The sequence below is a fragment of the Leguminivora glycinivorella genome, chromosome 14 (genome assembly GCF_023078275.1).
Source record: "Leguminivora glycinivorella isolate SPB_JAAS2020 chromosome 14, LegGlyc_1.1, whole genome shotgun sequence".
NCBI lineage: Eukaryota > Metazoa > Arthropoda > Insecta > Lepidoptera > Tortricidae > Leguminivora > Leguminivora glycinivorella.
In genome coordinates, this window is record NC_062984.1 from 11450907 (window position 1) to 11464719 (window position 13813).

Sequence of the window (13813 nt, forward strand, 5' to 3'; positions counted from 1 at the left end):
TAACGTCACAAATATGTTTTATTTTCACTTCTAAAAGATCACCAAAAGGATTTCGTTTATACGAACAGGTTAAAATGTATTCTATTAATATTATCAATTACGATAAAATGCGGCATGAATAAAAACTTATTTGTTTTCCGCAGGAGAAGGCCCCAAGAATTGGCCGAATTTCTAAACGGCTTAATGGAAAAGCAAAACGTGAACGAAGAGAAGTTACCCTACCACTTTACAGTGTGAGCTTACGTTTATTTTTTATTTGTCACTCCCTCGCTCTGTGGTTTGTACTTTGATATTACAAATAATGTAAAGCAAATCAACAACGTCACTTGGTCTTTCGGGTACCGACGAAATATTAGGTATTTCATAAATTAAAATTTGCTTAACATATCTTGTCAAACTCATGAAATTTCCATGAATTTTTCTTGGAAAGTTTCAGTAACTAGCACCATTACTCTCGGGCATTGTCATAATAACGCTCACAAGATTTCATTCAGCTAATAAGCGTAATCTTATTGTATCTAACAATGTACCACTTGACTGAAAACTGAGTGACATATTTAATATTGTTTACATATTTTTTAATATCGTAAAGTACAGACATGGAACCCCATACATTATACATAACATACGCATTTGAACGCACATTTGTTTGCTTTGCGCTCATTTTGTACATCATTCCATACCATTTATGTTGTTTCACAATTTTCACATGTTTTTAGTTGATCCATTATTTTAACATTTCATTGTTCATACGTAATTTCCTTACACCAGACATACATAAGCATAACTGATTATATGTGTTTTTATTGAGCATACTTTCACAATTGACTGTGCTTACACATACATTCATTGTTAACATGACGCTTACTACCTTATCAACAATGTTATATATCTGCTTGAGATGTACAATGTTGGTGTTATAGTGAACATATTTGGGAGAAATACCCCTATTTATATAGTTTTGTTAACCCCATGTCGCAATACTTATATTAAATAATCCAATTACTGACCCAGATTTGTTACCCAGCAATTTCAAGTCATCTTTTATTTTTATTTCGTTTGTTTTTTACCTGGACCGTACACTGCGGACATTTATTTATTTATGCAATGAATTTTATTATACCTTTTTGGTAACTATGTTATGAAAATAAGAATCTAGGGATGACATCTCATTGATTAGTATTATATTTATGATTTGTAAACACTCCAGGCATAAGACGTCTTTACAAAGATATTGGAGATGGATTCTACACTACACATAAGTTACCTCATATTTTAGGTGAACACTGATCATTGAATTTCCGATACTTTTAGCATCATGTGGCCAAAGGAAGAACCAACTGGGTACGTACCACACTCCCGTCTCCCGTAGATTGACTTGCCCTGCAGTGTGCGGTTCCAACCCCTTACTTTCAGTTTTATGCATTGGCCTTTTATCAAGTAGAAAAACTGTAAAAAGTGGTAACTTAATTTCTCTGTTTTCGAATTGTTATGAAATTGTTAGCCCTATCGTTGGTTAGTATTTATAAGTAGACTCCTCGCGTAGTTTTAAAGTTTTTGAATTATTTAATGTGAGTCTTGCGTGATACCTATCTTTGGTTGTGTTTGTGAGGTGGACTTGATTCTGAGCATGTTTATAGTGTTTGTCGATATTTGTGTAATTTCGAAGGAAGATTTGGCCTATTGAATTGGTATTATATACATATTATATCTATAAAATTTGTAATATTGTGAGAACCTATTCATTTCAATTTTTTTGCGTTTTTTAAACTTAGTAACTAGGAATTAATGGAACTATTAATTGCATTAGTTGTCGGATCATAGGACACATATTTAATTAAATTCATATATGTATATTGACTGTGAATTCATGTTCTATTGATGAGTATCATATTTATGACTGTATTATCTATTATATCTTACATCTGAAGTTCTTACTTTGTGACTTGAGATTGTAATTTCAAACTTAGTGGTTATTAGTTCTAGCAAGTTTTGAAGATGGTAGGTTGTCACCGAGGATTTATCTTGCCGGTCCCGGATATCGTCCTTCAAATGAGGTCATATAATGTTATACGAGGCAGTGGTGTTGGAATAGAGCCGACGTAGTTTTATTTGGCATTTATTAGCCGGGTCCAAACCGCGAGTATCGTCGCAAGCAGGAGCGCCTCGGCCGAGGCTCGTTTAGATTGGCCGTTTGCCGCGCGAGCAAATTGCCTCTCGACGCTGCTCGCTCTCTGTAACCCGGCTATAAGCTCATTTTTATCTGCGTTAGGCACTGGTCCCACCGCGAGCTAGTAAGCTATGAGCTATCGGCTATAAATGCGAACAAAAGGTAATCACGGATCAAGAGACACGTCGGTATTGATAGTTCACCGCTGGGCGAGTAACTATAAATGTCGCCGTGTCTCTTTTATTTACACGGGAGTGATTATCTTTTGTTCGTTTTTATAGCCGATAGCTCATAACTTACTAGCTCGCGGTGGGACCAGTGCCTTATTAGGCGATAAGTCCTCGATTCGTATAATATTGTCCATGTAGTAATTATTAATAAGCGTGTGTGTGTGCAGCCAATACGGCGCGCTGGTGGTGAGCATGGCGGACCAGGACGCGGCGGGCGAGACCGAGCCGGGCAAGGAGCCTGCGCCCGCGCAGTCTACGGAGGGCGTCCGTGAGTACCAAAGACATATGTAACTCCATATAGACGGATGAGATTTAAGAAAAAAACGTACCTCAAAGCCATAGAGAAAAAGGTACGGTGGCCAAGATGGCGTTACACATTTGGGGAACGCTCAGCTAGATGGCGCTAATATTAATATTTGACATTTTAACACATATCAAGCTAAGAATATGGGCCAAACTGTCAAAACAGGTTCAAACGTTTTAAGCTTGTGTCGAGAGATGGCAGTCTATGGGATTACACTTTTTTCTTTGACAGTAACTCTCTATAATCACATCTCGGTCACTGGCGATCAAATATATGAAAGAGGCGCGTTCCTAGCACAAATTCTAAGCTCGTGTAGGTGAACGCGTACCATGCTTGTGCGAGTGAGATATGACAGGTCGACTGTTCGCGTTTTTGACATGCGGTAACTGTGAGGTAACCGAGAGGGGGTGGGCGGCACTTTCAGCTGGGAGCGGTAATGGCCATACTGTACGATAGTACTCTTTATTATACTGTGCTATAATACTCGATCCTCTTTGCCAAGTACACAGCTTCCCTCATACTGTTGCTAGTAATCGTCAAAAGAGTCAACTGACGCCACGTCTGATATTAATCTTGGTAATTTGGACGAAATTTTAAAGGTTTAGCATAAAGAATGATTTTGTATTAAGCAGCGACAGCCGACACGGCCCCGCTAGCGACGGCCGAGCCGCTGGACGTGGAGCCGGCGCCGGCGCCGCCCGCCGAGGACACGCAGGGCGGCGAGGGCTTCTGCGTGCTCGACGCCGCGCCGCCGCACCACCGCTTCCGGCTCTCCATGCTGCAGCCCTCCGAGCCTAGGAGCTTCTACTCGGCCGTCAAGCGCGAGATCAAGCTGCTCAAGAGCGACCTGCCGCCCGGGGTGAGTGACACTACAGCACACAGCCGAGGCTGGCCGGCTCACCACCGCTGCAGGCTCTCCATGCTGCAGCCCTCCGAGCCTAGGAGCTTCTACTCGGCCGTCAAGCGCGAGATCAAGCTGCTCAAGAGCGACCTGCCGCCCGGGGTGAGTGACACTACAGCACACAGCCGAGGCTGGCCGGCTCACCACCGCTGCAGGCTCTCCATGCTGCAGCCCTCCGAGCCTAGGAGCTTCTACTCGGCCGTCAAGCGCGAGATCAAGCTGCTCAAGAGCGACCTGCCGCCCGGGGTGAGTGACACTACAGCACACAGCCGAGGCTGGCCGGCTCACCACCGCTGCAGGCTCTCCATGCTGCAGCCCTCCGAGCCTAGGAGCTTCTACTCGGCCGTCAAGCGCGAGATCAAGCTGCTCAAGAGCGACCTGCCGCCCGGGGTGAGTGACACTACAGCACACAGCCGAGGCTGGCCGGCTCACCACCGCTTCCGGCTCTCCATGCTGCAGCCCTCCGAGCCTAGGAGCTTCTACTCGGCCGTCAAGCGCGAGATCAAGCTGCTCAAGAGCGACCTGCCGCCCGGGGTGAGTGACACTACAGCACACAGCCGAGGCTGGCCGGCTCACCACCGCTTCCGGCTCTCCATGCTGCAGCCCTCCGAGCCTAGGAGCTTCTACTCGGCCGTCAAGCGCGAGATCAAGCTGCTCAAGAGCGACCTGCCGCCCGGGGTGAGTGACACTACAGCACACAGCCGAGGCTGGCCGGCTCACCACCGCTTCCGGCTCTCCATGCTGCAGCCCTCCGAGCCTAGGAGCTTCTACTCGGCCGTCAAGCGCGAGATCAAGCTGCTCAAGAGCGACCTGCCGCCCGGGGTGAGTGACACTACAGCACACAGCCGAGGCTGGCCGGCTCACCACCGCTGCAGGCTCTCCATGCTGCAGCCCTCCGAGCCTAGGAGCTTCTACTCGGCCGTCAAGCGCGAGATCAAGCTGCTCAAGAGCGACCTGCCGCCCGGGGTGAGTGACACTACAGCACACAGCCGAGGCTGGCCGGCTCACCACCGCTTCCGGCTCTCCATGCTGCAGCCCTCCGAGCCTAAGAGCTTCTACTCGGCCGTCAAGCGCGAGATCAAGCTGCTCAAGAGCGACCTGCCGCCCGGGGTGAGTGACACTACAGCACACAGCCGAGGCTGGCCGGCTCACCACCGCTGCAGGCTCTCCATGCTGCAGCCCTCCGAGCCTAGGAGCTTCTACTCGGCCGTCAAGCGCGAGATCAAGCTGCTCAAGAGCGACCTGCCGCCCGGGGTGAGTGACACTACAGCACACAGCCGAGGCTGGCCGGCTCACCACCGCTTCCGGCTCTCCATGCTGCAGCCCTCCGAGCCTAGGAGCTTCTACTCGGCCGTCAAGCGCGAGATCAAGCTGCTCAAGAGCGACCTGCCGCCCGGGGTGAGTGACACTACAGCACACAGCCGAGGCTGGCCGGCTCACCACCGCTTCCGGCTCTCCATGCTGCAGCCCTCCGAGCCTAGGAGCTTCTACTCGGCCGTCAAGCGCGAGATCAAGCTGCTCAAGAGCGACCTGCCGCCCGGGGTGAGTGACACTACAGCACACAGCCGAGGCTGGCCGGCTCACCACCGCTTCCGGCTCTCCATGCTGCAGCCCTCCGAGCCCAGGAGCTTCTACTCGGCCGTCAAGCGCGAGATCAAGCTGCTCAAGAGCGACCTGCCGCCCGGGGTGAGTGACACGACACACGAACGCAACTGCCGGCCGCTAGGCAATTACAATCGTTGACGCTAGACGTCGATCGAAACGCAGTCTGCCTCTCTCACGCCAACACGGAAGAACGATAGAGATAGTAGATACCGATGTTATTGTAAGCGTTTGTGTGTTTGGCTAAGTACTCTGACGAGGTGTCACTACACACATCACAAACACAAAAGTGATCGAATGCTACCTCCTACCTGCTAGGTTCCTGAAATAGCAGATTTCCTTCTAAACTCTTTCTACATGCTTGGACTAGTTTGCTGTTTGGAACCAACTCTTGAATGCAATATACGTTATGACTAGGTGTTGCCCGCTGCTTCATTCGCGTTAAATTCGAAAATTGCGAAATGCTCCATATAAAGTTCCACCCCCCATTTTAGGGAAGTGGGGGGTCAGAAAGAGACTGAAAGTAGCCTATGTCACTCTCCATCCCTTCAACTATCTCCACTTAAAAAATCACGTCAACCCGTCGCTCCTGCTGTGAAAGTCGGACAAACAAACAGACACACTTTCCCATTTATAATATTAGTATGGATGTTAGACTGTGTCGAGAGTGTAAGAGCATTTCTTTTTTTTGGCCACTTTTTTTACTCAGAATCACTAGCTTTTTCAATCCTAGTAGTAAAAAAAAAATGTCCCATACGATTTTTTCTTATTTTGTTACCTGTGGGGTAACAAAAGAGGAAAGCTACAAAAATGTATGGAAATTCTTGGACACTTTTTGTCTCCCAGTGGGATTGAAAGTACTCGTGATTCTGAGTACAATTGACCTAAAATTCCCTAAAAAAATCAAAATAAAAAAATGGCAAAAAAAAGAAATGCTCGTAATTTCGATGACAAGTTTGAACATCCCTTATATTCCAGGTATGGGTCCGCGGCTTCGAGGACCGCATCGACCTGCTGTCGGTGATGATCGCGGGGCCGAGCAAGACGCCGTACGAGGGCGGGCTGTTCGTGTTCGACGTTCAGCTCGGCGGCGAGTACCCGCGCGCGCCGCCGCTCTGCCACTACCACTCCTACTGCACCGACCGCCTCAACCCCAACCTCTACGAGGACGGCAAGGTACCGAATACTTTAGATTTCGACCGCGTACAGTCACACGCATAGAGTTGCAAAAAAACGTGTTTTTTTCTGGCTTGAAAACATGAAAAAAACCGTGAAAAAAAAAAACAGTTTTTTTCTGGAGTAGGTGTTTTTTTTCTAAAGGACGAAATCTCAAAATTTGCAAAACAGTTAATACTTTTATACGGTTTTTAGACTTTATGTTAACTATTAAACGAATTTAATTTCAGGTTTTATTAAACTAGCATTTACACAATCTGTAGTTAGTTAGTAGTTATCGCTATTTACTGTTGGCAACACCACCGCCTCTCCTCTCTCCACGCCGCATCGGGGATTCCCCAATAAACGTTTGCATACTGAATGTTTATCGAATTAAAATGTTCATTATTGTTATTGAAACGTTACAAATCACGAAAAACCGTGTTTGTCGTATTATTTGTTCATCTGAAAAAAAAAACATTTAAAAAAAACCATGGTGCTTGGTTTTCTTTCATGTTTTTTTTTCATAATTCTGAAAAAAAAAATGTTTTTTTTTCTATTTGCAACCCTACACCGGCATAAATAAGTTATGATTTCTGTGCCTTGTCACATTTGAATCTCATACTAAGTTGTCAAATGATTAAAAGCGACAAGGTACAGAAATCATCACTTATTTTTGCCGGTGACTGTACTAAAACACTTTCTACCAAAAGCCGAAGAAAACACATGTTCCAATACTGAGAAATGCTTCAATCTTCCGATTTAGAACTCCTAATAAGACGTTGATAAACGAATGCAAGCGAGTGGTGCCTATCATCGGCGAACCTTGTTCATCGAATTGCTTACGAATCGAATTCTAGCTTGGTCACTAGTCCGCTTAAATTTAATCCTTACGGGTGTAAATCTAACATCGTCAAAGCATTATTTGGATCGAACTATCAATTGACTGATGTATGCATATTTAGGTATTGTCAACAAAATCTGTCACCGTTAAAGCGTTCATTAAATTTTATTGTATGGGAAAACGTCTGCTGCGTGACGATGATGTGTCTGTCAAATGTGGTTGATGCAACTGGCCCTTAGTCTCTACATACTACTGTGTGCCACTTTCATGTCAATATTCGATGTGTCTGTGTCTTCATTGCTATTTTTTTCTAGGTGTGCGTCTCTCTTCTGGGTACATGGTCGGGACGCGGTGTTGAAGTCTGGGGAAAGGACAGCTCGCTGCTGCAAGTGATCGTGTCGCTACAGGGGCTCATCCTCAACGCGGAGCCTTACTTCAACGAGGCCGGCTACGAGAAGCAGAAGGGTGAGTGGAAACTATAACTGACGGACCGATTTTAAGACGTAATTTTGTTGGATAACATGACCGTTCAGCCTAGCCGACAACTCAGTCTTTGTGGAGACACCGGTGACCAAAATCCCAGGTGATCATCCGGTAATGAATGGGGGCAAATACTAACATAACGTACACGTTACAGGCACGCAGCAGGGCACGGAGAACTCGCGCATGTACAACGAGATGGTCCTGCTGAAGCTGGTGCAGTCCATGACCAAGATGCTGAGCAACCCACCCGAGCCGTTCCGCGACGAGATCCTGCAGCACCTGCGCGCGCACGCCGCCGCGCTGTGCGTGCGCCTGGAGAGCTGGGTGGAGCTGTCCAACGGCGCCGCAGACGTCCCTCCGCCGGACTTCCCCCTGGTGCCCGCCTCGCGCGGCTTCTGCCTCACGCTAAAGTCCTCCCTCGAGTCGTTCCGCGCCACGCTGCGCCGCAACGACATCCCTCTAGAGTTATAGCCCGAGTAACGCGCCTAGATAGCGACTAGTACTTAAAATGTTATTTATACGCGCCCGCCCGTGTGCGGGAGCAAAAAAATACGCCGGACGCGCTCGGGCCTCTCAAATTGATGTAGTTATAGTATTTATTGTGATGTACTTTTTCGACTGTAGGAATATTTTAGTCCGACCCGGCGGCGGTGTTGTTTTCCTCGTTTTATTACACTTTTAAATTATTATGAGTCCGTGCGGGCGTGGTCGCGATAGTATTATACATGCCGGCGGCTCCGTCCTTCGTATTACTGGTCTAATATGACGCCACGGGGTCCGTCTGATAATCAAATTCTAAATGAATGTTCGATCTTATGCGAAATACCTAAATCATTGTTAGATTTAATGATTCGTAAATTATTATTATTGATTTGTTAAATTAATCTCTACTTTTCATGCGTCATCCTATAATGTTACAATAGATTAATTATTATTAAAATTTACTTGCGAGACAACGCTTGCGCTGTTACATTTTTGCAGCATGCTAGAAATTCAATGAAGACACGTATTTTTAGATTATTTAAAACAAACCTCTCGGAAATTCGAGAGTGGTTGTTGAATTTTCGACAACTGTCACAACCTGGCCCTTTAGCACAACTTGCCTTGTCGCGCGCGAGTCCATACATCAAGCGCGACTTCAAGTATGGACTCGCGCGCGACAAGGCAAGTTGTGCTAGAGGGGCTGTTATAAAGATGTATGTATGAATTGTGTAAGTTGTGTATCTCAGAAAATGTTATTTTGTGAAAGTGTGATGTTTCGTGGCGTGTTTAAACTCCTGTTTTTTATGTTATTGTAATTTCTTATTTTTATTTTATATAGCGAGAATTATTATTTTAATCAAAAGGCGCATGTTTTTCTTGTAACTCGGTACCTACTTATATTTTTAGGATGGCACTTGTTACACAGACAGTGTTTAGTTAATCGATCAGCCGCTTTCCTGTTACCGATATATTGAAAGTTTCCACGTAGCGGGTCCGTACCTCACAATAGTTAACTTACTTCTATCGGGCGACAGTCGTAGGCGATCACTTCACGCCATGTATTCATGTGTAGATCTATACGCAAATTATATTAGTGCTGTCAACCAGTGAGTCTAAGCTAATAGTATTGTTTCGAGACCTTAGTTCCTATCCAGTATCCATTCAATTTCAGTACTTTTATTTTGTCCAATGTTGTAAACCATTTTTCTTCCTCACAAATATAAAATGTTGAAGCAACTCTGTAAAATCAAATTCTGGTTCTGTAATACCAGTCTGTGACTGGTAATCTGGTGTTGCGAATGAAAGATATTCTAGTTAAATCTGTTGATATGTGGTCTCGGAGCGGGTGCCGCACAAAACTGTTTCATGCCAAAGTCAATTGAGCTATGGAAGGCTTCTGTCGCTTGTGTACGCAGTAAGTGACAACTATGTATAATGGTGATGATAAATAAAATAATTCTTCAACCTTCTTTGGAGTTTTTGTTCATATACAGAGTGGGGCCTGTAACAAAGGCGAAGAATTGAACTCTAGGCTATTCTCCTTATACTGATCAACATTTGTTCGGCGACTTTTAAAAATAACTTGTATTTTGATTTTTATCACCCTTGAAAGTTTTTTCTAAGAGGTAATGTATTGCGAATTCTGTTAAGTCTAAAGTGTGACAGACAACGTCAATGACAACAATAATGGCGTACATTGAAGCTAATATTTATTTTGTATAAAAAAATAAAAATTTAAAGACTTCATAATTTTTAAAAGTCACTTAACAAATGTTGATCAGTATAAGGAGAATAGCCTACAGTTCAATTCTTCGCCTTTGTTACAGGCCCCACTCTGTATATACTCTATATATAATAAATATTTCATTTCATTTATACAAAAATACAAAAATACAAAATCATTTATTCAGCAAATAGGCCACGGGGGCACTTTTACATGTCAACATTACAGAGTATTCATTAAAGTTAAACAAATGAAATTAATAGAAATATTAACTAAAAATATTAATCATAAGCAAAGTAGCTATACACTGATATAGAATTAGAGATGTATAAAGTCTCTAAATGTCATATTATTACTAACTATAATCAATACATAAAGAAAGTGCAAACAGATACAAAGATAAAAGAAATCTATAATACTTCAATAGTTGTAAAAGACTGAATATTACAAGTAAAAATATTATACTTAATCAAATAATCCATGGAGATGTATAGCGTCTCCAAGAGTCAAATTTTATAAAATTAAAATATTTAAAAGTAAAAACCTTTGTCAAATAATACAAAAAAAAAAACATACAGAAAATGAACAGCTAAATTACACATTTCAAGATATGTACAAGTCTCTAGTTGTCAATCATTAAAGAACAAATCAAGTTTACAAATAAGGGCCAATCAAGGTTACAAATTAAGTTTAAAAATATAATCAAAATCTCAGAGATGTATAAGGTCTCTAAGTGTCCAAAAAACTAACATTAACTTAATCAAACGACAACAAGGTCATTAAAGTAAGGAATCTATTTTAAAATAAAATATAATCAAAATCTCAGAGATGTATAAAGTCTCTAAGTGTCCAAAAGCTAAAATTAACTAAATTAAACGACAACGTGATGGTCTCTAGTGTCATCCTTAAGACATTACTTACTTAAGTTTAATTCTTACAAGAACCGAATGTAGTGTCTCGCAATCCGCTCAAAAGTAAAGTTAAATAATCTAACAAAACATGTGGCCCAGGTAAGCTTGAACAGACCAGTCTCCACAAACAGCACCCGTTCACGAGTATGACGCGTATCTCAGCCATCGCCTCCCTCAACCTCCATTCGGGAAGGTGGCGACCCGATCAACACGCCACCGTAAGCAAAGACTTTTTCCCCTCACTAGCTCAGAAACACGTGTTTTGTCCTTTAATACCAGCGGGTAAAAACGCATTTTATCCACTAGTGGGTAAAGTAATTTGACCTTGAATAAAGTCAAATTAACTGCTTTAAAATTGATAAAAGTAGGTGAATCTAGTAATAAAGACGATTTACCACCTGTGGAACTACTGGAAGAAGTTGATAAACGCATTTTTAGCGTTGTAGTTTCCTCGCTATAGTGAAGGGAAAAATTTTGTGTTACACTCGGGTGCAAATGTATTTTACTTCTCGTGTGTTAAAAAACTCGCAAGTTCAGGATTCTATTCTCGAACCACTCGCTTCGCTCGTGGTTCAACTATAGAATCCTTTCACTTGCTCGTTTTTCAATTCCACACTCGACGTTAAAATACAACTTTGCCCCCTTGTATAACAAATAACTATTAAGCGAGCATGACATGTTCAAGCTAACAGCAAATTGACAAAAGAAAAATCGACACAGTGAAACACGACATTAAGCTTGTAGGTGACATTAAAGAGGGCAACAATGCCTAGTATAGCTATACATAACTAATTACATGCTCAACGTGACTTAGAGATGTAAAGGTCTCTAAGGGTCAGTGTACTATCATACTTTAAATAAATTTTATATTACTACGCTATATAATGAAAACAAAAATCTTAGAGGTGTATAAGGTCTCTAAGCGTCCTACTAACATAACTAATGATACAATACAATCACATGAGAAAAATTACGCTGTGTCATTTTTACTGGATACTAGTACGGTTGTATTACAAACTTCTGCTACCATAATCAAGCTACTGGCTTAAAGGCATTTTTATCATCTATAAAATCATTTACCGTATAGTAAGCTTTACCTAGCAAACAGCGCTTAACATGTGACTTAAATTTGCCGAGTGGCAAGTTCACTACATCAATGGGGATTTTGTTATAAAAACGTGTACAGTTCCCAACGAAAGACGTACTAACCTTACGGAGACGGTGGAAGGGCACGGCAAGTTTATGTTTGTTTCTAGTGTTATAGTTATGGATATCACTGTTAAGCTTGTATTCATGGATGTTTTTCCTAGCATACATAATATTCTCAAGTATGTACTGAGAGGCAACGGTAAGAATGTTCACCTCTTTGAATTTCTCTCTTAGGGAAGCTCGAGCGCCCAGTCCATATATGGAACGTACAGCTCGCTTTTGCAGCACAAATATCGTCTGAATATCTGCGGCTTTACCCCATAACAGAATTCCATACGACATAACACTATGGAAGTAACCAAAGTATACCAGCCTGGCCGTCTCTACGTTTGTTAGCTGTCTGATTCTCCTTACTGCGTAGGCAGCTGAACTAAGTTTGTTAGCTAAAGTAGCAATATGTGCGTGCCATTGCAGTTTTGAGTCTAAAGTGACTCCCAGGAAAACAGTTTGGTCTTCAAACTCCAGCGTATCACCTTTTATTTGGATTTTGCTGTTATTTATCTGCTTGACGTTAGGTAACGCAAACTTGATGCATTTGGTTTTCTTGGCGTTCAAAAGTAGATTGTTTGCCGTAAACCAGTTAACTATAGTTGATAGGGCATCATTAATACTGTCGAAGCTATTTTCCTTCCTGTTCACTTTGAATATAAGAGAAGTGTCATCCGCAAATAACACTATATCATGTCTGCCTTTAACAAGAGTGGGTAGGTCATTAATATATACTAAAAAGAGGAAGGGACCAAGAATTGAACCTTGAGGCACTCCGAGGGCTACCGGGGACCCCGCCGAATGAGTTCCATTAATAACTACTCTCTGAGTCCTATCCGACAGATATGATGAGACTAAGTCGAGGGCACCGGCTTTTATCCCGTAGTGGCTTAATTTTCGTTTTAAATTTTCGTGATCTACGCAATCAAATGCCTTGGACAGATCACAGAAAATTCCAACAGCATCTTGAGCTTTTTCCCAAGCGTCAAAGATGTGCTTTAGGAGTACCGCACCAGCGTCAGTGGTTGATCGACCTTTGGTAAAACCAAATTGATTGCTATCAAGCAGTTTATTTCTGTTGAAATGCGACAGCAGTTGATTTAAAATAAGTTTCTCAAACACTTTGCTTAATGCAGGTAGTATTGAAATCGGCCTAAAGTTCGTAGGATCTCTCTTCGTTCCTGATTTAAACAACGGGATAATTTTGCTATGTTTCATAATATCTGGAAAAGTGCCAACATCAATGCATCTGTTGAAAATCTCAGCTAAATATGGTGCAATAGATTCAATAATGGAATGCAAAACTTTGACTGACAGGCCCTAAACTACATAAAAGTCTTAAGAACTATGTTCGGAGTGATATACGAGAAAATTTGAAGAATTCTGTACATTCCGCTACATTTCTCTTCAAAATTTCTTCAGCGATGTCTTCAGCTTTATGTCAGAGTAAGTGCGTTTTCACATTATCCGATCCGATATCGGATGTCGGACCGATATCCCATACATAACAGGCGCCATCTTGATTTTTTTCCATTGAAATCCTTCCGATATCGGATCGGATAATGTGAAAACGGCCTAAAAATAATAAACTATGTCGCAAGGGAGTCCCGAACTAATCAAAGAATTCCAAAATTGAATCCTGAGAGCAGCGGGTGATTCTAAAATAGTGTACTGAGAGCAGTGAGGGATTCCAATGTTTACGTCTAAGTAAGTCATTATGGTTAAATGTACTAACAATCGACGAGGTATATTTAGTTCGCACACAAAAATATATAATCTTTTTTACTTACATGCAAAAATTTTTCGCTGC

The 13813-nt window shown here is 42.6% G+C and overlaps 1 protein-coding gene across 8 annotated transcripts in view; it reads left to right on the forward strand.

Moving 5' to 3' along the window:
• Positions 1–9640, forward strand: part of LOC125233064 ((E3-independent) E2 ubiquitin-conjugating enzyme) — a 35406-nt gene extending 25766 nt beyond the window's left edge. For 4 of the 8 annotated variants that reach the window (XM_048138911.1, XM_048138913.1, XM_048138915.1 and 1 more), the window contains exons 20-25: positions 144–233; positions 2568–2668; positions 3334–3563; positions 6186–6383; positions 7521–7671; positions 7844–9640. In XM_048138911.1, the coding sequence (XP_047994868.1) occupies positions 144–233; positions 2568–2668; positions 3334–3563; positions 6186–6383; positions 7521–7671; positions 7844–8160 (1087 nt within the window). In that variant the 3' untranslated portion in view covers positions 8161–9640. The remainder of the gene's footprint in view (positions 1–143; positions 234–2567; positions 2669–3333; positions 3564–6185; positions 6384–7520; positions 7672–7843) is intronic. The other 4 variants (XM_048138918.1, XM_048138916.1, XM_048138912.1 and 1 more) reach the window with 3 other exon arrangements.
• The last annotated feature ends 4173 nt before the right edge of the window (positions 9641–13813 follow it).